The 26,441-nt window shown below is 48.3% G+C and overlaps 1 protein-coding gene across 4 annotated transcripts in view; it reads right to left on the bottom strand.

The window, feature by feature from the left end:
• The window catches only part of LOC146869579 (butyrophilin subfamily 3 member A3-like), a 473,774-nt gene that overhangs the window by 234,710 nt on the left and 212,623 nt on the right, over nucleotides 1–26,441 (bottom strand). For 3 of the 4 annotated variants that reach the window (XM_085606426.1, XM_085606395.1, XM_085606417.1), the window contains one exon: nucleotides 9,357–9,407. The exons of the other annotated variant lie outside the window; for it this stretch is intronic. In XM_085606426.1, coding sequence (XP_085462552.1) covers nucleotides 9,357–9,407 — 51 coding nt within the window. The remainder of the gene's footprint in view (nucleotides 1–9,356; nucleotides 9,408–26,441) is intronic. 4 annotated transcript variants of the gene reach the window in all.

The following is a 26,441-nucleotide window of genomic DNA, read 5'->3' as shown; positions in this document are numbered from 1 at the left end:
GTTCTAGAGGTCTGGCCTTTCAGAAAAGATTAGACACTGCATAATAACTGCCCAGCTCTGCTTTGGCTACTTAAGTCTTTTAAAGCAGCATAACAGTTCCTTTTCCCCTGGCCCCTGCACCAATTTAAAGTACCCATGAGAGCTAACCACCTTCTTAGGTCTGTCACGGCCTCGTTTGTCCTGGGAACACATTTGAAGTATTCAAAAGCCTGACATCAGTGCACTATTTTCAACAGCTGTAATGTATTGGCTTGGAAAAATGCTTAACTCTGTTCCTTCTCTAGGACCTGTCCTAACAAACATTTTACCGTGCAGACTGGGTCGAAGCGAAAGTACTGTAAAGTCCAAGTACTCCTGGTGGGACTGACAAATATTATATATGAATGCATCCTTCACCTGGGGTAGAAACATCATGCCACACTCTTATTCCAGCACATGTACACTGCTGCACTTGGCCCTCTCTGCAGGGTTGCACCAAATGTTTTACCTTCATCCCCATCCTTTGCTAAACCCCTGGGACTGTGCATACTTTACCACTGCTAGCCAGCGCTGAAGTGATTGTGCTCTCTCCTTTAAACTTCCAACCAATTGGCAAATTTAATTTACTGGTAAGTCACTAGTACAGTGGTACTACATATATCCGGGGCCTGTAAATTAAATGCTACTAGTGGGCCTGCAGCACTCCTCGTGCCACCCACTAAAGTAGTCTTTTAAAACATGGCTCAGGCCTTTTACCAGGTCTAAACCTTCCTTTTTAATACATTTAAGTTACCCCTATAATAGGCCCTTAAAGGACCCAATAAGGCAGGGTGCATTATATTGGGTTTATGTTTCACGTCATGGTAGTGATACTTCTGTAAGGCCTATCTCGTCCAATGGAAAACATTGCATTACCTTATGACATTTAATAATTGATACTTTGGGGTTGCGAGCAGCAAGGATAAGTCATGTTTATACTAAAATGAATTGCAGTTTAAAATCCTCTTAAATGGTAAAATCGTATTTTAAATCACAATTCTGAAAATGTCACTTTTAGAAAGTTGACATATTCTTCTCCTAACCATTTGTGCCTTCTGGCCACATCCTGGGTCACATGACTCTGTTGTTGGGGTTTGTATATTACTGACAGATAGCAAGCAAAGTGGACTGGGGTGTAAGCAGGATTCCCCATCCTGCCATGATGGCTGAGGTTGGAGCTGTTCCCTTCCCACTTACACTCCAAGGAGATTGCGTCCAGCACACACAAAGGAACCGGACACTAGTTGTTTGTTACCCCAAACGTCCTGGAACCTTGGCAGGGGAAGGGAAGAACTTTGCAGAACCAGATGTGGTGAAGCATAGGGAATCCCTTCACTTCAAAGGCTGGCACTGTTATGTAGTTTACATTTAGTCTCCATTTTAGGTTTTCATTTTAGCTTAGCACAGTCTTCTAATGGTGGTTTGCACATGTTTTCCGTATTACGAGAAGGTGCTATCGATGCATTTATTCCTATTAGACACTGTTACCTGGTAGTTTGCACATTTAGTTCCAGGGTCGCACAACTCATATTACAATGCATTGTTTTATTTTCTGTGCTAATAGGAGACAACTCTTCTGCTTCAGTCTAATTAAAACGTTGTTCTGCGACTCGGGCACAGTGTGATGAGCCTGCTGGTTTATTATAAAAGAGTGTCCATGTTGAAGTCGGTGAGAGGTTCACCTCCCGCTGGAATCATCATCGAACGCTGCTCTGAGCAGTGACTGAGATGCAGTTCTGCTTTCCCCGACCTTTATCCTGAGAAGGAAGATACCTATACACACAGATAGAGGTACATTCATGAATGCACTGAGCAGGGCTTCCTGACATACAGCACCAAGGTATTGGGTTAGGTCATTCCAACAGGCCTGGCAGATGGGTGCTCCCGAAAAGCTCTCTTTAGTATAAAGAAATCAGTAATAGATAGGATGAACCTTAGTAAAATTACGAACAATTAAAATGGTTGAATTTTTCGTGTTTTTGACCATTCTAATAATGCTTGTAACAATGATGTGTCTCATCTTTCTGATAATCGTAAAACAACTTTTATATACAAAGATTAGAGCTTTTCAATAGAAAATGCAAAATTGTATCTTTACTTTGTAACACTTTGGGCATGCAAAAGTGGCAAATGAAAGGAATAGATCTGTTTCCATAATTTCTTTGGGAATCTGAGAGCTATGTTCTAGTTTACTGACAACATCTATAACTCTGTAAGGGTAGTAGTTTAGATGCGGTATTGTGAGACAGCCAAACAGACCAACACTTACTGATTATATAAGAAGACTCAATCTCTCTATTATGAAGTTTTGTTGTTCTTAATACACAGTCCTACGATTTGTAAGAACCGAATAACATGGCGCTACCAAAGTTCTAGGTCTGCTACCTCTTTAATGGGTCTCTTGAGTAGTTTACTTGTGTGTGCCCAAAGCTCTTTTTTTTACCTATATAGAGACGTCTGTGGTGATAAGGGTTGATACTCCTTCAACTTAATAGGAATCACCTATTTATGTTTGTAGGTTTATCAAGCTTGATTGTTTAAAAGGATTGTCCCCCTTAGGGTTTTCTAATCTAAAATGTTTATTTCGAACACAAGGATCAATGAAACACAGAACAGCAAGTAACCAGATAAAAACAAATAAATAGACAACAGTAAAACCAACAATCTCATAAAACATCAATCCCACAATAAGATGTGAGAGAAAGATGTGAAAAAGTTCACTTTTAGACATCATTGCTTCAACACTTGACACTACGAGTGCGGGTGATCCAGGCAGCGTACAACATTTTGGCATCCCAACAACAATTGCCTCTCTCGCGTCTGAACGTAAAGTGCATGGTGCATGAGCATAATGACGAAAGCCCAAAAGATTACATAGTGGCCTCAGCCACTGTTTTCGGGGTCTATCATAGGCTAGACAGAAAAAGACAAAATGATGCAGAGTTTTATCCGCTGAATTGCATGAGAGACACACAGTAGAACTGCAATCCTGCAAGCCCCATTTTACACAGAAACTATTTACCGGCAAAACCCCATATCTCCATTTTAAGAAGAGTTGCAGAGGAACGGAAGCAGTGAAAACGTAAAAAAATGGTTCATAGGATGGGGAGAGCTTGAAGTCTAAAAGATAATCAGTGAGACCACCCGTTTTGACACATTTCAACTCCCTGAACCACAGATACTCTTTTGATCGTTCATTGACCATGGAGAGAGAGACTTGTTTTGCCATGACAGGGGTTTCCCAAAGTAAAGACAAGCCTATCTCACACAGTGTGGCTTTAATATAAGCGAACCAGGCAATCCTCTCACTACCCAGAGATTTAGGAAGAACCCTGATCACAATTATGTAGGATTCCAGTTAATCTGTGGACCAAAGTCTGTGCCAGTACCAAATACTGCGACATGTATAAGTTGATTTATAGGAACAATCCCCACATCTAGGAGTTGCGGGAGGTAAGGGGCTCTGCGGAAGGTTAAGAATGCTCCTCACAAACCGTTTTTCGGTTTTGCCAAGTTCATCACTTTTGACGTGGCACTATATTTCTACGCCATACATGGCTGTACTTTTTGCTTTGATGTTATAAATCTCCACAACTGGCTCTAAAGAGTACGCATGGGCCTGTTTGCGCAGTTTGGCTGCAGCATCAGCTTCTTGTTGGAGTTTTAGTAAGCATCTCTGGATGTGTGAGGACCAACTCATTTTGTGTTTCAAGTAGACCCCAAAATACACAAACTCCTGCACATTTTCTAGAGCAACACCCTGCACCAAGATGTTTGCTCTAACAGATTTGTAGGGATTAAAAACCCATAAATGTAGTTTCATTAACGTTTAGATCAAGACCACAATCACTGAAGAAAATTAAAAAGCGATCGAGTACTGCCTGCAGACCATGCAGGGTTTTAGAAATGAAAAGCATGTTGTCTGCGAAAAGTTGCATCACAATTTTATGAGGGTCAAGTTTGGGTGCATTCTTACCAGGAAAATCAAGTGTGTGCACTAAATCATTATTATAAAGAGAAAACAGTGTGGGACCAACAAACAGCCCTTCTGAACACCGATTACAATGTTGAAAGGGTCTGTTAGCTCACCGCAGTTGCCATACCTAACTCTGGCAGTATTGAGTGCATGCAACCTAACTAGGACAGACAAAAGATTGCAGGGAACACCCATCGTTTTCAGAACGTCCCACAACGTAGCCCTAGGAATAGAGTCAAAAGCTGTCTTCAGGTCAACAAAGACCACTTAAAAATGGCTCTTGTCTAGCGAGACTGTTTTCCAATATAGGGCACAGAAGCGGAGCATTTGATCCACTGTACTGACCCTTTTCCTGAAGACCACCTGGAGCTCTGAGAAAACAGAGCTGTCCTTGGCCCAATCAAGCAGTTGATCCAGTATGACAGATGACAGAAATGTTTCTGAGACGTATCGATTAAGTTGATGGTCATATCATTTCCTGGGTCTTTGGACTCTTTTTAATGAATTGGGACACTCTCTGCAATCAGCCAAGAGGTAGGGACTGGGCCCCCCAGCAAGAATAGAATAAAACATCAGCTGAAAATATGTGGCCCAGATCAGAGGTTCTGATCTGAAGCGGTCTCCAGGAAGAGAATCGAGGCCAGATGCTTTATGTCCCAGAGGTTTCATAAGCGCCGCTAGTGCATCTTTGAACTGGAAGATAGAAGGGGACCTTCATCTATGGGGAGACATAGGACATTACTTGTGTGCATATTCTCTGGGTTGGTCTTGCCTGCATAAATATTTGGGAAATGATCCACCCAGGTCTGTGGCTGTAGATTATAATTGACACTGGTGGTAGCAATCCGCTTGCCATGAGCCACGATTTCCCTGAAAGAGTTAACATCCCGAACCCTAACAGCTACTACTAAGTCCTCCCACATCTCTTGTTCCCAATTAATTTTGGCCAGATGAAGTGCCTTTTTATACTCTTTCCTAGCACTAACAATGTTTTGCCTGTTTCTGGTTTTTAAGCTTTGAGTTCCATGGTGCAAGTAGTAGTTATTTCTGTTGATTGTAGGCAAGCAGTAGCTGCACACCTAACTACATATAGATATAAACGTTACTGTCATGATTGAGGCACACGAAGCATACAGATGTGAGGTTTTTTATTCCTGGGTTGATTTTCCTGAAGTCTATGCCAATATATTCACATTTCACACATATTTTGAGTCAGAAGTTCCAGCTGCATGTAGAACCTTATGAATATATAGAAATTCTTCTAACTTACCAGGAATATCATAATTGGTTCCACACACAGTGCACAATGCCAGACTAGGTCCTCTTAGTAATGATGGAGCAACCTGGCCAGTCTTAGCAGGCTATATACCTTATCCTAACACACAACATTTACACCAGTGTGACACGCGTCCTCTCTTAAGCCGTTTGGTTAGACTGTATCGACATCCGGTGCAGTATGTCCTACATACAATCACTGCTGTCACAGCAAGGGCTCCTCAAGCCGGAAAGGCTCAGGGCCTGCAATTAATAATGGCATTATGGGTAAAGTCCCTACCAAATGGGATGAAATTCCGTTCTGGATTGCTCAAACAACATATCAGCTTGATGCAGTGTTTCCCTATACAGACCCTCATGTAGAAGAGTGTAATATTTGGTGTTGGACTTGGCCCTGCTTGCAGGGTCATCCCGGAACTTTTTTTTGCCTTCCCCCTAGTTTTTCCCAACATGGAATTGGTGGTTTACAATAAAACACAATAAATATGTATGTTTGGTGTGGTTTAACGGAAAATACTGCGCAATGGTGTACGCAGGTTTAGTTACACTGTTTAGATATGTCACTTTTAACAGTCACCATTTCACTGCCTGAGGTGGGTTGCCGGTCTAGTGCTCGAAGTGACAGGGTGCTCTACACCTCCCCCAAAACTAGTTGGGACCGGTTTCCCCATGGAGCCTTCCAGAAGCTTCTGGCCTTTTCCGGTAGGTGGGGTGAGGGGTGTATATATAGAGGAGCTGAGACTCCATGTGGTGTGCTGTACTTGGACTTCATCTTGGAGGGGACACTCTGCTAGGAGGTACCGCCGCAAGGGCCTGTGTGCTGGCCCCTGAGCCCACACAGGCCCTGTTTCTCCTTGGCCCTACTGAAGCCCAAGCCTGGTTGTGGGTGGGGCCGGAGGAAGCGCTGGAAGCCCCGGCCACAAGGAGGGAGAGGGACGTCCGGAGCCAGCAGGCTCCACACCGAAGTCCTGTGTCCCAGGAGGGGGCCTGAGTGAAGTCAGGCGAGGTACTGGCGTTGGCGGGGCTCCCGGTCGCGGAGGAGAGCCCCGCATTCTGAGCCTACTGCCGGGAGAGGATCCTGAGAGACAGGATGCCATCCAGAGCTCCGCATGCCGAGAGAAGAGCCCAGAGCAGTGCAAAGAGTCCCGGTGAGTGGGGCTGAGCTGGAGGGCGAGATCGAGGCACAGGACTGGTGCCTGAATGGCCCCACAGGAACAGCGGATCGCTCCATCGTTGGGGGCCGCATTTGCTCTGGGAGTCCCCATGGGGCTCCAGTACGAACCGGGCAACATTGCTCCGGGGGCTACACAGCGGCACCGCAGTTGCGGGCCGCTGCAACGTTTTCTTTTCTGTTGAGCATAAGTTTCACGTTAGAGCCCCCAGGAGGGAGGGCTCCAACTTTCCCCCGGACTGATCGGTGTGGCCTCAACTGTACCGCAGTGGCGGAAGCAGCAACGCGGGGCAGCCGTAATTTCAGAGTCCCCAAAAAGGGAGACCCCCAACGTGCCAGCATTTTTGCAACGTGTGGGGCAAAACTTTTTTCAGAGCCCCAGAGAGGGACCCCAACTTGCCCAGTGCTGTTCACCTGTCTACAGCTGCGCCATGAGAGTTTGGGCAGCTGCAATGTTTTGGGGGTCATTCTTCACATCAGAGCTCCTGAGTGGGGCTTCTATATAAACCGTGGTGCCAGTACACTTTTGGGGGCATTTTTACCTTCAGAGTCCCGGAAGGGGACTCCAACGGACCAAGGCAGACTTTTACTTTCAGAGTCCCTGAGTAGGGGCTCCCCCAGGCGCAGTGGCGCCAGAGACAAATCTGCAACGAGGAGCATTTTTGCGCACCCAGGTGGGCCCCAGAATGCTAATGGGATAATCTACTGGGCGCACTATACTGATAAATGTCTCTATGCCAATAGTGTTGCCTAATGCTCTTCCCTACTGCTGACACTGATGATTTGTGGCGAAGGGTTGTATGACATAATTTGCAAAGACAAAAATTCGACCTACAAAAATATCGCAACAAAAATATCGTGGTCAAGAATATCGACATCCTATCTACAACATGGTAAGTACAAAAATATCGATAATTTAATATCTTTGTCAAAAATATCGTAATTCAAAAATATCGGGGTTTTTTTACTTTAAAAATATATGTAAAATAAACCAAATAATACTTCTAAATCAAAGAAACATAATTAAATATATTTTATAATATGTAAAATTTATAATAAATATATATAATTAAATAAAACTTTAATTAAACATATACATAATATATAATATATACACTTACTTAATAATTACTTTTAATAATATTTCTGTAACATAAATTATTAAATATGTATTTAAATTACCAATACATCTATACACATAAAACAATAACATTAATAAATATTAAATAATTACATATAGCAAATAATAATCAATATTTTTAATTTGAATAATTTTTATTATTAATTATATATTACAATAGCTAAAATATTACAAAACATATTAAATATCAGACACAATAAAACTAGTCCAACTCCAACAAAAACAACAGTAAGGAAAATGTTGGATAGCGTAGGGGTAAAAATAACTATTCCAAATCCAAAGAGTGCAACAGTAGGGAAAACGTTGGATAGCGTAGGGGTAAAAATTACTATTCCAACTCCAAAGAGTGCAACAGTAGGGAAAGCGTTGGATAGCGTAAGGGAAAAAATTACTATTCCAACTCCAGAGAATGCAATAGTAGGGAAAGTGTTGGATAGCGTAAGGGTAAAAATTACTCTTCCCACTCCAGAGAGTGCAATAGTAGGGAAAGTGTTGGATAGCGTAAGGGTAAAAATTACTCTTCCCACTCCAGAGAGTGCAATAGTAGGGAAAGTGTTGGATAGTGTAAGGGTAAAAATTACTATTCCAACTCCAAAGAGTGCAACAGTAGGGAAAAGCGCTGGATAGCGTAGGGGTAACAATTACTATTCCAACTCCAGAGAGTGCAACAGTAGGGAAAGCGCTGGATAGCGTAGGGGTAAAAATTACTATTCCCACTCCAGATAGTAAAACAGTTGGGAAAGCACTAGATAGCATAGTGATTCTATGAACATTATAACCAATTCAATAATTTCTTCTAAAAAAATTGCATGTTAACAATGTATTTTAAAAATAATTATTAAATACCAATTATGTAAAATAAATATTTAAATAAATAACTTTAAATTACATCCCACACTATTCCCCCTTTAACACACAACACACGACACATACAAAATACACAATAGATTTAAATATCAATTTATCTCTTATTTACAATTAATACATTCTTTATAATTAATATAGTTATTAATTGACTAATTAATACATATTAACTACGAAATTACAAATATGCACCTATTAATTAATTAACAATATATTAATTAGCAATAACAACAAATAAAATAATAAATTATTTATATTTACTATATTTAACTAACAACAATTAATTAATAATAATTACAAATAAATAAAAAATATCATTATTTATTTTAATTACATCTCACCCTATTCCCCTATAAACCCACAACCCATTACACAACAATTCACATAATTAATTTAATTATCAATTAATCACTTAATAAAATTAAATCACCAATTAATTACTAACTAATTAACAACAACTAAATATTAATAATAAACTAATTATAATGTATATAATTAACCAATTAATAAAATAATTTTACAATTAATAATTAATTAACAATTAATCAATTATACTATTAATTACCAATTATTAATTAATTACCAATAAATTAATCATAAATACCAATTAAACAATACATATTAATTCATTAATTATAATTAAATTACTTCCCACCCTATTCCCCTATAAACCCACAACCCGCTCTGATACTAAAACGCTAAATTAAATTTAAAATAATTATTAATCTCTAAACATTTATTTTTAAATGTATTAAAATACATTACAATAATCTTTAACATACAAATAAAATACATATTAAATTACATTACACTAAATAAATATCGATATTATGGACATCGAAATTTTTGCTTACGATATTACTTACATCGATATTAATTACTTCGATATTATTAACTTCGATATTACTTACCTTGGGATCGATATTCTGTCCATCGATATTCTTGACTTCTATATTCTGTACCTACGATATTAAAAACACAATATTATTGTAGGTCGAAATCTAAAACTCGATATTTTGGCTGAACACCGTGGCAAAGGTGTTTTATGCTCATGATCTATGCCTAAGAGTTATGTCTAGTGCTTTTATGCTACTGATGATGCCCTATGTTCACATGTTAAAGCAAGTGCCAATAGAATGAGGCCTAATGTTATGCTGAATATGTTTTATACTATATGCCTACTGGTTCTATGCTGAATGCATTTATGCTAATGAGGTTTTCATGCCCACTGTTATGCATAAGGTGTTGGTATGCCCAGAAGATGCTAAGATGGTTGTGCATCATGCGTTTCTATGCCTGACCTGATGGTTTCATTTTATGCCTAATCTAATGTGTTTGTATGCCTAATGCATTGATGCTGATAATGCGTTTTCCCTAAGGCCTAATGCGGATTGCAATGTTGCTAAGTGCATAGTCTTGCCAGTAGGTATGGGCTGTTATACCTTTATTGCTGATGGTCCTACTTTTATCCCTTTACCTTGTGATGGCTCTGGCAGCGGCCCAATTGGCCCTGCCTTGTACATAGTCTCCTGTAAATGGTTACTGGATGCCATTGTTTACAACTGTGATTGCATTCTAATGTGTTTTTCATAATACACATGCTGATTTCATACAACCTGGTGTGGAGTCTCTTTTGTAGTGTGCCTAGTGTGTCGCCTGTGAGTGTCTGCGCAGATGCTTTAGATTTGCTTCTGAGTTTAGCCTACCCGCTACGTGCCAAGCTACTCCGTTTCGAACACGTGGGTTGTGTATTTGCAGAAAAATACACCATCACACAAGGCTCTCCCTCTATTGCAGTTTAACCTGAAATCCTTCAATAGATTCAGGCTGAACATGGATTTAGGGATGAAACTCACTGGCAACTTTGCCACAGTGTCCTCAGTTATTTTAACTAATAATAAAGAGGAAGCAGCTTCAATGAGGATATGCCAACGGCTCGCTACAGTTACACTGGTAGACCAGGTACGTGAGGTCATTAAAATTATTTGTGAAACCTATACATCTATAGGTCATGACAGTTTGGGAACCAGGCTAAATAAACCACACCTTAAAAGGCAAACCAGATGCCATAATGACCAAGCAGACACTCTGAATCTTCTAAAAAGTGGCAGGATAGAAACAAAGCTAAAGTCAAAACACGGACTGGATCTCCTCAACCAGAGTATACCCAAAAAATGTCACGTAACGGTGATACATGTAAATAGCCTGATAACTATCAGTATTCTGATACACACCTTTCTCATTCCTTTGAGGACTCTACAGACAGACGATCAGCGAAAAGGGGTCCAGTCGACCGCTGACAGGAGGAGTATATGAAACTGAAAACAGACTCACAGCTCTCTTCTGATGTCATCATAAAAAAGGAAGAGAAACTTCCACAACAAAAAGCACGATTTAAAAAGAAGAAAATGGCAGGAAGTTTCCCTAAATATGCCACAAATGCTCAAAACTCTTCTTCAGAACAAGACATGGGCAAGAAACCTGTTTGAAGGCACAGCACATGTCTTCAAGAGTTTTTGTTAGTGAGCTTCACTAAAGACTACGTACAAGGAGAAACTCAAGTACAGCGGCTCAGCCCTCCTGAAAGACTCTGAGTAAGATATACACATTGAGGGCGATATCACGCGTACTATTAAAGTAAAATTCTGGCAGAATGTAACCAATGGATACAACATTCTCCTGGCTGAGGTATAATTGGCCACCTGAGTTTGTTAGAAAAGTCCCACAAGGACCTCTATTATTCCTCAGAATGTTAAAACAGCATATGCTACAGAATTGGCTCTTGTCCAGACTTCAGCATTATATCGCAACCAGACAGGTTGGGATAAAGACTCTCCTTATAATATTTTACCTATAAGGTGAAGCCCACAAGTGCAAACACAATGCCCTATTAAACATGAAGCTAAACGCCCTGTCAGGTAGATTCTATCACAGTTAGAATATCAAGGTGTGATTGAGCCTTGGGTCTCCCCGACGCATAATCCATTAATTCCTGTGCTTAAACAGATTATTCATATGCACAGTCTATGACTATAGATTATTAAACAGCCTCACATGCACTTTTGCTGAACACAATTCACACAGAACAGGCTTAATAAACAAGATTATTCATAAAAAATAGAAAACGGCATTGGACATTTCAATGGCTTTTTCAGTCAAAATATAGCACCTGAAAGCCGTGATTTAATCAACTTCAGAGTGCTAGGAGACCAGTGAAGGTTCTGTAGGCTACCACAAGGGTATAAGAACAGTTCAGGTCTGTAACTTCAATTTAGCAAAGAAATTGACACAGATGTGTTGTCATATGTTGATGGCATTTAAAAACACACATTTGGCCAGGGTGCATCATATAATTTTAGTATTTTCTGAGCAGGTTTATAAATTAAATTTTCCAAAATCAAACATGTCTTTCTCAGGGTCTTGTTTTGGGGATTTGAGTTATGAAATAAAGGGAGAATCCTAGCACCCCTTTTTTTTGGAGAAATGTGCTCTAGGGCAAACACGAAATACACTGAAACAATTTCTATCGCTTGCAGAGTTTCTAAACTTTGGTAGAACATACATACCAGATTACACACACCATTGTATAAGGAATATGCTACTTACCAGTATGCATCTGTTCTTGGCATGTAGAGCTGCAGAGTTGTACACTTTTGCATAGATCGCCATCTGGTGTTGGGCCCGGATCTTTGCAGTTTGTTTTTGTTCTTGGACAGTTTTTGGAAGTCACGAGTTCGGTGACTCCTCCTTCGGTCCGTACTGCGCATGGGCTTCGCCATCCTCAGATTGTTTTTCGCCAGCAGGGAAATGATGGAGCGTAGTAATAACAGTGAGAAACCCATGTGTGTTGTATCTAAATAAGATAGACTGGAACGGATACAGGTAGCCGGGTGGGCGTGTACAACTCTGCAGCTCTACATGCCAAGAACAGATGCATACTGGTAAGTAGCATATTCCGTTCGAGGCATATGAGCTGCAGATTGTACACTTTTGCATAGATTATATAGCAGTACCCAGCCCTAGCGGCGACCACCGGTATCCGTTGCAGCGGTTTGAAATAGTGTCTTTAGTACAGCCTGGCCCACACTAGCTTGTTGCTTGGAGTGCACGTCTACACAGTAATGTTTTGTGAAGGTGTGCGGTGTTGACCAAGTGGCTGCTTTGCAGATGTCATCTAAGGGTATGTTCCCTAGAAAAGCCATAGAAGCCCCTAACTTTCTTGTAGAGTGGGCTTTAGGTGGAACAGATAATGTTCTTTTTGCCTTGTGATAACAAATTTGTATGCACTTTACAATCCACCTAGCTATCCCTGATTTAGAGATGGGGTTGCCTTTATGCGGTGGAGAGAAGGAGACAAACAATTGTTTGGTCTTCCTGAAAGGTTGCGTTCTTTGTATGTAGTACAGTAAAGCCCTCTTAACATCAAGGCGCCGATCACGATCCGGCAAAAAAAAGGCCCGTACGACTCGTATCCGGTCTTTTTACCGTACGAATCGTACAAGTGCCGTACGAACTGGCAATCACGATTCGCATGGTAAAAAGACCATACGAACCGCACTGGGAACCATTTCCCACACGTCCCCGGGTCGGAAAATGTGTCCGACACGTCCTCGGACGATTTACCGTACAAACGTAAAAAGCAAAGTCCGACCGAGGAATCACGATCCAACCCGTGCGTCCGAGCCCACAACCGTATGGAAAAAACACCGTCCGCACCGAACTCCCATAGCAACAATAGAGACATGTGCCCGCAGACGTGCCCAACACTCCCCCCATCCCGCGTACGTCCGACACGTACCCCCCGTGTATGGATACCCCCACCCGTCCATGTACACCCCAGTACGTTCGAGTCGAACCGCCACCACAGCACGTGTCGTACCACCGTCCATGTACACCCCAGTACGTTCGAGTCGAACCCCCACCCCAGTACGTGTCATACCACCTTCCATGTACACCCCAGTACGTTCGAGTCGAACCCCCACCACAGTACGTGTCGTACCACCGTCCATGTACACCCCAGTACGTTCGAGTCGAACCCCCACCCCAGTACGTGTCGTAACACCTTCCATGTACACCCCAGTACGTCCGAGTCGAACCCCCACCACAGTACGTGTCGTACCACCTTCCATGTACACCCCAGTACGTTCGAGTCGAACCCCCACCACAGTACGTGTCGTACCACCGTCCATGTACACCCCAGTACGTTCGAGTCCACCCACCACCCCTGTACGTGTCCGACCCCCATGTATGTACACCCCAGTCCGTTCGAGTCGAACCCCCACCCCAGTACGTGTCATACCACCTTCCATGTACACCCCAGTACGTCCGAGTCGAACCCCCACCCCAGTACGTGTCGTAACACCTTCCATGTACACCCCAGTACGTTCGAGTCGAACCCCCACCCAAGTACGTGTCGTACCACCGTCCATGTACACCCCAGTACGTCCGAGTCGAACCCCCACCACAGTACGTGTCGTACCACCTTCCATGTACACCCCAGTACGTTCGAGTCGAACCCCCACCACAGTACGTGTCGTACCACCGTCCATGTACACCCCAGTACGTTCGAGTCCACCCACCACCCCTGTACGTGTCCGACCCCCATGTATGTACACCCCAGTCCGTTCGAGTCGAACCCCCACCACAGTACGTGTCGTACCACCGTCTATGTACACCCCAGTACGTTCCAGTCGAACCCCCACCCCAGTACGTGTCGTACCACCGTCCATGTACACCCCAGTACGTTCGAGTCGAACCCCCACCCCAGTACGTGTCGTACCACCGTCTATGTACACCCCAGTACGTTCCAGTCGAACCCCCACCCCAGTACGTGTCGTACCACCGTCCATGTACACCCCAGTCCGTTCGAGTCGAACCCCCACCCCAGTACGTGTCATACCACCTTCCATGTACACCCCAGTACGTCCGAGTCGAACCCCCACCCCAGTACGTGTCGTAACACCTTCCATGTACACCCCAGTACGTCCGAGTCGAACCCCCACCACAGTACGTGTCGTACCACCTTCCATGTACACCCCAGTACGTCCGAGTCGAACCCCCACCACAGTACGTGTCGTACCACCTTCCATGTACACCCCAGTACGTTCGAGTCGAACCCCCACCCCAGTACGTGTCGTACCACCGTCTATGTACACCCCAGTACGTTCCAGTCGAACCCCCACCCCAGTACGTGTCGTACCACCGTCCATGTACACCCCAGTACGTTCGAGTCGAACCCCCACCCCAGTACGTGTCGTACCACCGTCTATGTACACCCCAGTACGTTCCAGTCGAACCCCCACCCCAGTACGTGTCGTACCACCGTCCATGTACACCCCAGTACGTTTGAGTCGAACCCCCACCCCAGTACGTGTCGTACCACCGTCCATGTACACCCCAGTACGTTCCAGTCCCACCCCCACCCCTGTACGTGTCCGACCCCCATGTATGCACACCCCAGTACGTTCGAGTCGAACCCCCACCCCAGTACGTGTCCGACCCCCATGTATGTACACCCCAGTACGTTCGAGTCATACCCCCAACACAACCTCCTAAGTACGGAGCGCACACCAGGCCCCAACATCACAACCGCATGGACGAGTCGTACCAACCCACACACAAGGACAGCACCGTACAACCAAATGGCCCATCTACACACCGTACACACGCTCAAAACGCACGTACACAACCAGGACAAAACAAAACAACACAAGAAGACACTATTCGAATGCCACAAATCCACTAAACATGGCCAACAAACACTACAAATACACCTTCACTGACCTGCAACTGCCAAAGACAAACAGAGGCCCAAAACACCACCACTACTTATAACACACCCACCCAAAATTCAAACACTGCCACACCCACCCATGGACCAATAAAAAGGGCACACACACACAAACCATGAGCCTTTGCAACAGACTCACTGCTGGCAGACACCACAGAACCACATACCAGGCTACACCACACCTAACACTTGCACACCTTCACACGACCACCCTCGCAAACACCCCCTCATCACATTCACACACACACACACACACACACACACCCATCCACACACACCCCCCACCATCCCCACACCCCCCCCCCACCATCCCCACCCACACCCCTCACCATGCCCACTACCAAGAATCCAAAGTTCAGTAACCGAGAGTTGGAGGTCCTTGTTGATCAAATCCTCAGAGTCGAGCCACAGATCTTTGGAACATTGGTCAGAAACACCAGCCTGGCAGCAAAAACAGCCATGTGGCAGACCATCGTTGATGCTGTGAATGCTGTTGCGGACACCAGAAGGACCAGGCAGGAATGCCAGAACAGGTGGTACGATCTGCGGAGGAGGGTCCGAGCCAAGAGGCAGGACGAACACGACCAGGCCAACGCCACCGGAGGAGGGCCCTCCCGCAGACCCGTACACTACCATCCCTGGGAGGAGAGGGTGATGGCCATACTGCCGGTGGAGGCAGTCGAAGGATTAGAAGGACTCCGAGACCCGGGTGAGTACACATACAACGCACCTCACATGGGGGGAACGGCATACACAACCAAAATCACTAACAGGCACGCAACCACCACAAGCCATCGCATCACTCAACCACACTCCATGAGCACACACATGCCACTGCTGCCACCATGCCCCATGCACCCAGCTGGACAATGTCAAGTCACAGAAGACACCAACACATGACACGGTAACACGGATGGTGGGAGGCTGGGCCCAAAAAATCACATAGTGCAACTCAGAAGCAGACAACAATGCTCTCTGCCCATATGGCCTAGGTCACAGCCAGACAAACAATGTGTCCCAAAACAGGAATGACTTGCCAGCAAATGGCGGACGCCTTGCATCAACACATGGGGGTGAAGGCACTGTTTTGCACATGACAGCATCTAATGAACATCCAACATTGTGAAAGAGTGGCAGCACACACCACCACAGCAGCAGTGCACAGACACACATCACACACAATGGGTGCCTGGAGAACATAAACAAACTCACATCAACAAGCCAAGGCCCACTCATAGATCTGCCAACAGTGTGTGCCCAGGAAGTTGGGCTGAGGTGACAGAGGGTGACACACAGAGGGAGGGAGAGGGGGACAGAGAGGGAGGGAGACACAGGGAGAGCAAATCAGCCGTGTGGTGTGTGGGAATGTCTGCGCGTCAGCAGGTAGACTGCGTGCATGTAGACAAGGGTGGCCCGTGCCAGAACCCCCCCTCTTCTCCATGGCAAAACACAGGGCCATGTCACAACCTGTGCACGAGCACAATGACAGCTACCTGCATCACATAAGTGTGTGGGACAACTCCATGTGCACATGTACAGTGCTACACGGAAGGCGCCAATGCATGGCTCGCAACACCTGCCCACTCCACTGCTGACTGCAGTTACACTTGATGCAGCAAGTAAGACTGTGCCACACATAGTTAAAGGGGCCAAAGTGGAGCCCAAGGGACACACCCATGCACAAGTGCACTGTGAGTGGAATGCAAGACAGATCCTAAATACAAGAGGAAATGTGCCAACTTTGGAAATGATGAAACATGTATGTCGCATGGAACAAAATTAACATTGTCCCTCTCACACACAGGTCAACGGCGTGGTGCACCCCCCAACACTGGGGGGGAAGACTCACAGGACCCGGATCTGCAGGAGCCCGATCCCACCGGCAGCGACCACTCTCACCACTCTGTGGACGACCCCGACCGACCTGGCCCCTCTGGTGTCCAACCGCCTGCAGCACCTGCGTCAGGTACAACTGTGCCAACCACCACCCCCACTCCTGCCACATCCCAGGAGACACCCAGGATCCCTGCCCCAACACCACAATGCAGCCAGCCTCGCCAGGAGGGACACGGTGTCCCGGGCACCCAGGAGGAGGCAGGCGACAACGCCAATGCCACCCCTCAGGGGTCCCGGAGACCCGATGTGCCCACAACGGCAGGCCAGGTGCAAGTGGGCAGGGGTGGTGGGAGTGGAGGACGGCGGAGGCGCGAGCCTGACCAGTTGGCTGGGGATCCGGTATTTGCCCATGTCCGTAACATCCTGGACTCATACCGGCAGGACACCACGGGCATGGCCCAGGTTGTGTCCGTCCTCGAGGGGATCAAGGCCCAGCAGGCCCAGCAACATGCGGAGCTACATGCCTGTCAACTGCAACACCAACGGAGGATGGAGGACAGACAGGCTGAGCAAGTGACGGCGTTCCAGGGGATTCACGCTACACTCCGTCGGATGGCCGACTACATGGCCGACCCTCCCTGTGCCCGAAGGCGGAGAACATCACCACCCACAGGGAGGGATCAGGAGGAGGAGGAGGAAACATCCGATGGAGCATCCCAGACGTCGTCACGGCCTGCTGCTGAGGGTCCCCGCAGGAGGCCGGGTCGTCCACGGAAAGGACCGTGAGGGTCGGCGCTACATCACCATCTCCCAGGACACCTGGCCTGGCACCTGGCCCACTGGAGCAACAGCATCACAGCATCAACAGACATTCTCTGCCACATGGCCCTGCTGGTCACCGGCTGACCAATGTTGACAAAGACTGTGGCATGGACCCTGAGGATTCACAATGGCAAGGACGACAACTCCCCTACTGAACTTTGGATTCCAAAATCCCGGAAAGCCCCTCACTTTGTCCCCCCCCCCCCCAATAATAAATCACACTATGAAGAGTAGATGTCTGCTGGTAGCATCATTACCTAACATGTGTCTTGTAAAGTCTAAACATGCCTGAGTCATCTGTTGTCTTCAACCATCCACACCCTGGGGCCTGAGTCTGGCACAGGACACATGGGTCACAGTGTATTAGGCAAGACAGACATGGAGCACCATACACACCCGTGATGGGCCCAACCAGCTGAGGGGGTTGCCGAACCACCGTGCTGACACACATTGAGTACAGCAACAGTCATGCGCAGAGGTCAGGGATCCAGTACAGTGTCCTGGGGGGCACCCAGGTATGTGTAGACAGGTGGCAGGAACATGTCCTGCAAGCTTGAGTCCGGTGGATGCAGAGAATGGGGGCCTGGCCAACGTTGGATGCATGGGGATGGCACATGTCACAATACCCACACAGTCATAGACATCATGCCCAATACACAGTCACAGCCCACACACACAGCTAGCATCTTGCCACGCAACACATTGACACAGAGCCACAATCAGGGAACACCATGCCAGACAAGCAGGATGCACCGTGGCAACATACCAGCATTGACTGAGAAGAGGCACCTTGGAGGCATAGGGACACCTTCATTACCCATGTATTTGGGATTGCAGAGGCAACTCGAAGTACACATGAACACATCATGTGGAATTACATGTGGGTCCAACACTGGCACCCCCCTGCAGCAGCACACATGCGTGTACGCCATGGAACTGGAACACAAGCGTCGGCTGACAGCTACATACCCACAGCTGCACACGGAGAGCCTGCCATACACCATAGATACGTGGATGTCGAAGTCCCACACCATGTCAAGCCAATGCTAACCGAATGTGTCCGAGGGCAGTGTCACACACATTGATGCCATCATCACAATCCCCTATCCCATCACTGATGACTGTCAACCAGGCAGACCAACTATTCAGGTGTACACAGCTGCATGTCGTGTCCCATGGGGATGCAACATGGCTGCAGAGGAAACAAACACCGACAGGGGCAGCGTGCACACATTGTGAACAACTGCCACACCCAATACACCCCAGATGCATCCCTTACCCCATGGAGACTTCCAAACGTGTCCGTGCCTGTAACGCTGACTCAGCCCACGATGTCAAGTCCATGAGGAATAGCAGTGCCACAACAATGCAACCAGCAGACAGCATGCGCAGGTACCTGGGGAAGAGAGACACACAAGAAGTCAGCCACAAAAAGCACAGCCACTTGCATGTGCATTTACTCGACACATGTATGGATGGCAACATGCTAGGTCACAATTTTGACTGAGGAAGCACAACCATCACTGGCACCATCACTCCAGTGACACACCCGCACGCACCTCTGACTCACGTGCCATACATGTAGGTGGAGACACACATCACAACGCATGCCACACGGGGACCAATGCGTGCACACTCAGACACTGGTACTCACCACTATGCAAAGAAGTCGCGTATGAGCCGAGTCCGGATGTCCTCTTGCGGCTCCACATCCTCCACATCACTAGCCCCATTGCCAAGCCCTTCGTCCTCCACGGGTGGATGGTCCTCGTCATGTTGATTCAGGATGAGTGGCACAGCTCTTTCAACTGCCATGTTGTGCAGCATGCAGCAGACCATGAAGATCTTGCAGACCTTCGCCGGGGCATATGGGAGTGCGCCGCCGGTCTTGTGGAGGCACCTGAATCGGCTCTTCAGCAGGCCAAACGTCCTCTCTATCACTCGCCTTGTCCGGCCATGGGCGGTGTTGTAGCGGAGCTGGGCCGGCGTGATGGGGTTGCGGAGAGGTGTGAGCAGCCAAGGCATGTTGGGATAGCCAGCGTCCCCTACATGGAAAGCACATGGACATTGTTAGGAGTGGTGAAGCGGTCGTGCTGGTAGGCCATACAGAATACAGGACAGACAGACTGTACCCACCAACAACACATGCCCGTTCGTTGCGCAGCTGCAACATCATGTCAGGCATCCCGCTACGCCTCATGATGTAGGCATCGTGTGCTGATCCTGGAAAACGAGCACAGACATGTGAAATCACCATGTTGGACAGACACACCACAAGGGCATTGATGGAGTGGTAGTGCTTCCGATTGCGGTACGCCACCTCCCGTGCGTGTGGTGGTACCAAAGCTACATGTGTCCCATCTATGGACCCAATGACATGGGGCATCCCTCCCAGGGCATAGAATCCACGCTTGACCTCAGTCATCTGTTCAGGGGATGGGAACTTGATGAAGTCATCCAGGTGAATCAACATGGCCTCTAAGAAATCATGCAGCACACCACTGAACATGCTCTGGGACATGCCACCAACATGAGCTATGGTATTTTGAAATGTACCCGTGGCAAGAAAATGTAGGGCAGCCATTACCTTCAGCTGGGGTGTCAGTGCCGTGGGATACCTGTGCTGCGGTTGCAGGTGTGGTGCCAGTCTCGCCGTCAACTCCAGAATCAACGGTTGGGTGAAGCGGTAGAGCCGGATGCTGTCATTCTCCTGCATGGCAGCCAAGTCTGGAATTCTTCGGGCAAGAGGCGGCGCTCTGCAGTGATTTGGAAGTGACAACAAAGAGTGAGTGCACCACGACAACAACTCGTGTGTACTGAGCACATGTTAATCTGGCTATACACACATGCTACATGGGGAGTCAGGTATGTGCTACATGGCCAGGACACGTATGGATGCAAGGTGACACTCCTTCAAAGACCCAGCTACACAGGGAGATTGAGAACCTCCCCATGCCACGCCATGGGAATAGCTGTGTCCCAGTGCAAGTGAACAGCCAGACGCAACACAGGAGTGACATACGCACACACATCAGCAGCAGTAGGATGCCGATTGCAGAGATTTGTAGCGGAACACTGGAGCCACAGGTCACATGACATCACACTAGGCCAGCACACACACCTTGCCATGAAGGTGCACATGTCATGACTCACCACACATACCTTGTGAGGATGCTGACATGTCCTTGTCACGCTACTCCATGTCCCATGCATACCTGTGCACCTCACATCCGAAACCACATGTGGCATGGTGTGCGGAACAGTGTGCAATGACAATCCACACACAGACACATGTTGGTTGCTGCAACGGCTGCAGCTTTTGAGGGTGCTCCAACATCACCCAAATGGGGAGCCCCCACACATACATGACATAGTCACATTGTGCACCGTGGGTAGTGACAAGTCTGGTGTCATTACCCCTGTAACGGGCATCTGGGGACACTTCCGTGTGTTGGTGTCCGTGCCATGCCAGTTACGCTCACCACAAGTGCGCAGTACGACATGCACACATGTCAAAGGAGTCAAGGGCATGCCTGGCACACACCGCACCATCACACAGTACATCTGTACACATCTCATCAGACATCTGGTGCCTTCTCGACTCAGGAGTGATGTTCCACATCACAGGCCTTTCACACCTGTGCACCACACATGTGGTGATGCACAGACGATGCCTCGATGTCCATTCATGGACAAGTATGTCCATGCATGGACAAGTATGTCTGCCCTATCCCTACCTGTGTGCCGCCTGTCACCACTGTGATGTGTGAATACCGCTGTACTGCTGCAAAGAGGGCCTGTGTACGTTCCCATATCACTATGGGAGTGCTGCTGTATGTGTACCCATCGTGATGGCGAGCGTACAGGCATGTGTACGGCCCGTACCACCATGAGTACGCATACGCGAGCACACCCATAGTGGTACGGAGCCTACACGCGTGCGTACGTTCACTATCACTATGGGTGTCCTCGCGTATGCGTACTCGTAGTGATAGTGAGCGTACAGGCGTGTGTACGGTCCGTACCACCATGAGTACGCATACGCGAGCACACCCATAGTGGTACGGACCGTACACGCGTGCGTACGTTCACTATCACAATGGGTGTCCTCGCGTATGCGTACTCGTAGTGATAGTGAGCGTACAGGCGTGTGTACGGTCCGTACCACCATGAGTACGCATACGCGAGCACACCCATAGTGGTACGGACCGTACACGCGTGCGTACGTTCACTATCACTATGGGTGTCCTCGCGTATGCGTACTCGTAGTGATAGTGAGCGTACAGGCGTGTGTACGGTCCGTACCACCATGAGTACGCATACGCGAGCACACCCATAGTGGTACGGACCGTACACGCGTGCGTACGTTCACTATCACTATGGGTGTCCTCGCGTATGCGTACTCGTAGTGATAGTGAACGTACGCACGCGTGTACGGTCCGTACCACTATGGGTGTGCTCGCGTATGCGTACTCATGGTGGAACGGACCGTACACACGCCTGTACGCTCACTATCACTACGAGTACGCATACGCGAGGACACCCATAGTGGTACGGACCGTACACACGCCTGTACGGCCGTTGATATGCATTTGGGGTGCCCTAGGGCCCCGGAACGCACCGTACCTGTGTGTGAAGCTCCAACTTACACAGGGGACACATGAGGGACAAGTATTAAGGCCTACATGCATGCTGGTTGTCATGGGGACCAAGTTCAAAATTCGAATTTGTTCTGGAAGGTGCACAGCAGAAGTCAGTTTGAATTAATCTACTTTGTTGCAATGTGTTTGGGGAGCTGACATCATGCAGGAGAATGAAACCGATAGAGTACACACAGACTGCTAGGTTTGAAGGGATTGGTGGAAACATAGGATGCAAATGTGAGTGACCAATCACTCTGTACTCCTGTGCATGAGACAGGGCAGCAAGGCACATATAAGGCAGCCAGGTCCCATGAGGGAGTACTTGCCTGCACATCTTTGTATTCGTCGACCCAGCTGCTGCTACTGATTTCCTGGAACCATGTCAAGGTCTGTGGAGAGGACACAGCCATTCACCCTTGAGGAGAACATGGCATTGCTAGATGTGATCCTCCCACAGTACCCCATGCTGTATGGGCGACCAGGGTATCAGGTGAGTGCATAGGCCACTGGCACAGACTGCCCCTATGTAGTGACTGTGACTTCTGGCATTGTGTCCTGGTGTGACACACATGCTATGTACTGTAGGGGGGTCCCAGGGGGGGGATGCCTGATGTCTCCCAGCCAGAGCATGCTGTGGTGCATATCTGCTCTCCTCTCTTGCATTGTGTTTACTGTGACATTCACTGCATGTGGCATTACACATTGTGCCTGTCTAATCCTCCAGGGTATGGAGCTACTACAGTCCTCCTGTGATTCTGTGGTTACCCCAGTGTGACAGGTGACTGTGCCTGCAGATGTGTGTTTGTCCACTGTACCTATGCTGAGAGTGTCCACATGATGTGTTCGTCCCCTGGACATCTGTGTGTAAGTCCAATGTCACTTGTGTGGGGGCATATGTGTAGTGGACCACCCCAGATGCATGAGGCCTGGATGTGCCCTGCACATCTCATGTGAGCAGGGAGCAGTGCTGTGTGTCTGACGTGCAGAGACAGCCCCACACCTGTGAGCCCCCCCAATCTAGTGGCACATGTGCAGTGAGGTTTGTATCTGCATTTGGCAATGGCAGGTGAATGTCCTGTGCCTGTGTGTGTCTGTGTACTCTGCTGAGGTGGCGTCAGTGGCCTGTGGCATGTGACTGCTCTGAGGTGCTGGCCTGACACAGGAGGGGTGGGTGCAGAGTCCTCCCAGCAGTGCCCTGAGACAGGAGGGGTGGGTGCAGAGTCCTCCCAGCAGTGCCCTGAGACAGGAGGGGTGGGTGCAGAGTCCTCCCAGCAGTGCCCTGAGACAGGAGGGGTGGGTGCAGAGTCCTCCCAGCAGTGCCCTGAGACAGGAGGGGTGGGTGCCTATCACTCCCAGCAGTGCCCTGAGACAGGAGGGGTGGGTGCAGAGTCCTCCCAGCAGTGCCCTGAGACAGGAGGGGTGGGTGCAGAGTCCTCCCAGCAGTGCCCTGAGACAGGAGGGGTGGGTGCAGAGTCCTCCCAGCAGTGCCCTGAGACAGGAGGGGTGGGTGCGTTGCACAGTGTGAGCCTTGATCATTGATTGTGACATTGCCATCATTCCACCTGTGTACCCACAATGGCACGTACTGCTTTTTCCCTCCCCAGAGGATCTTGTCCCTATGACAAAGGTGCAATGGGTTGGATGCATACTATGCCTCGTTGTAACCAGCTATTGTGTTCTCATATGTCTCTCTGTGACATGTGGCATGTGTATTGATGTGGTGTCACTTGTTCTTCCTCACAGGTAGGCGCCACTGCCAAGGAGCAGATCTGGCAGACCGCCGTCAGTGCCGTGAGGGGTGTGGATGGTCGGAGGCGGAGCCTGTCCCAGGTGAGGAAACGCTGGCAGGATATCCGGTGCTGGACGCGGAGGATTGCACGGGTCCTGCTGGGGGACTCACCTGAGAGCCACAAGAACCGCGGGCGCCGCCGTCTGAGCCACCTCCACAGGCGTGTGCTGCCGGTGGTCTTTCCAGACTTGGAGAGGCGCTTACAGGAGCAGCAGCAGCCGGAAGGGGGTAGGTACATGTGTGTTTGTTGTGTGTCACCGGCATTTGTAAGGGCACAGTAGCATGGATCCACTGCCAGGGTTTGAAGGTGCTGAGCAGATCCAGTTTGCCCCAGTATAGCGCTGCGCTCCTGCCACCCTTCCCCTCCCTGCAATGTGTTCCCTGGTCTGTGTGTAGTCACTCCTTCACAAGGTAATGTAGGCTGGCGCTTTGTCCACGGGAACTCTGCCTGTAGCATCATGTGTGGGGGTGGTGTGTAACAGGTTTTGGGACCTTGCCTGTGCCCTGTCCAGTTCACTGCATGTGGGTTCCATGTCAGTTGGCACTGATGCGGAGTCCAGACATGGGAGTTAGTCTCCCAAGTGTCATGCCGTCCAGCGCGCATGTCCTATGTAGTGGCCTGTGACATGATGTGCATGTGTGTGCGATACGCATAGTGCAGGGATGGTGGCGTGTGTTGCAGTCATTACCATTCAGGAGCATGGAGTTGCGTGGCCACTACTGTCCCCTGGGGCACCTTATCCTCAGTGTTGTATGTGTCATCACATAACGTGGACACTCTCATTGTCTACAGCGTAGGTTGTGCTCTGTGCCATTGTCCCCTGGCACCATGTATATTGGCGTGCAATTTAGTACAGGTGTCCACTGTGCAGCCTGACCTGACTGTCCTTCCTCATACTCACAGTTGCCAGTGCCTGTGTGTCTTGTTGTACTCATCTGAGGATGGGCACTGGTACCTCCTAATTTGTACAGGCGCAGCTTGGGTGTTTGGCGTCCAATCTTGCATTTTGCCTGCCCCTGTGTTTCTCACCCAGACCATGAGTTGTCGGTGCCACCTGTGTCTCAACAATTTGCCACGTGTAGGGGGTGGTTGGGGCGGGCAAGGCCTATGTGTCAAATCCTGATTTCGACTTGCTGGGTCTGGGCAGTGTGTGATGTTTGTCTGGACACACACGCAAGGTGCAGTGACCCAGTCATGTTGGGCATGTTTTCAGCATTACCTATGCAGCATGTGTCTCAAGTTCATGGATATGCTCACTGGTCATCGGTATTTTTGCAAACGCTGTGTGGTGCAGATGCAGTGCTGGATTGTCCCCAGGGCCTGGGTGCCATGTCAGACTCCTTTTCCTGTCTTTTGCTATGGTCTCATGCTCCCCATGGTATTTCAGTGGCATGGTGGCTCAACCAACTGTGTGTTTCATGCCCTACAACGGTACCTTGTTTAGTGGATGTTAGGGATCTTCCTTTTCAGGCTATGCAATGTGACCTATGTAGATTGGACTCATGTGACAGATGTGTACAGGTGTCTGATTAATTTCTGTCTCTCCACCCTGCCCACAGCATCGTCGGGGGACACAGAGGGAGACATGGACACAGACCAGGCGGAGGGACCGAGCACCAGTGCCAGCCGTGACATCGGGGCTGGCACATCGAGTGGGACAGAGGCGGAGGACAGTGCGGCCGAGGACCTGTCTACGGGAACAACGGAATACGAAGCTGACGGGTCCGAGGAGGATGTCTCCGAGTGGGCGGTGGCTGCACCAGCAGCTAACAGCGGACCAACACCTCGCCCCGCCCCCTCCGTTCCCATCAGCCGCCTCCCACTTGCTCGTGTCCCTTCCCGGCGTGCCCGGTCACCGCATGTCTCCTTCCTACCAGGCACCGCACCCCCTGCCCCTGTCTCCACTGCTGCCGCCAATGCTGAGTCTGTGGACATCCAGCGGCAACTGCAGGTTGGTCAGGCTGCGATCCTTAATGCCCTCCATGCCCAGGGGCGAACCCTCAACAACATTGAGGCATACTTGGAGGGCATTCATTCTTCGCAGGCTGACCAACGCCAGTTGCTGAGGTCCATAGACTCCACACTGACTGCAGCAGTGGGTCTCCTGCAGCGCGA

This window comes from Triturus cristatus, chromosome 1_1, assembly GCF_964204655.1.
Source record: "Triturus cristatus chromosome 1_1, aTriCri1.1, whole genome shotgun sequence".
Classification (NCBI taxonomy): domain Eukaryota; kingdom Metazoa; phylum Chordata; class Amphibia; order Caudata; family Salamandridae; genus Triturus; species Triturus cristatus.
The sequence above is the reverse complement of the archived record's forward strand: the minus strand, read 5'-3'. Positions and strand labels throughout refer to the sequence as shown.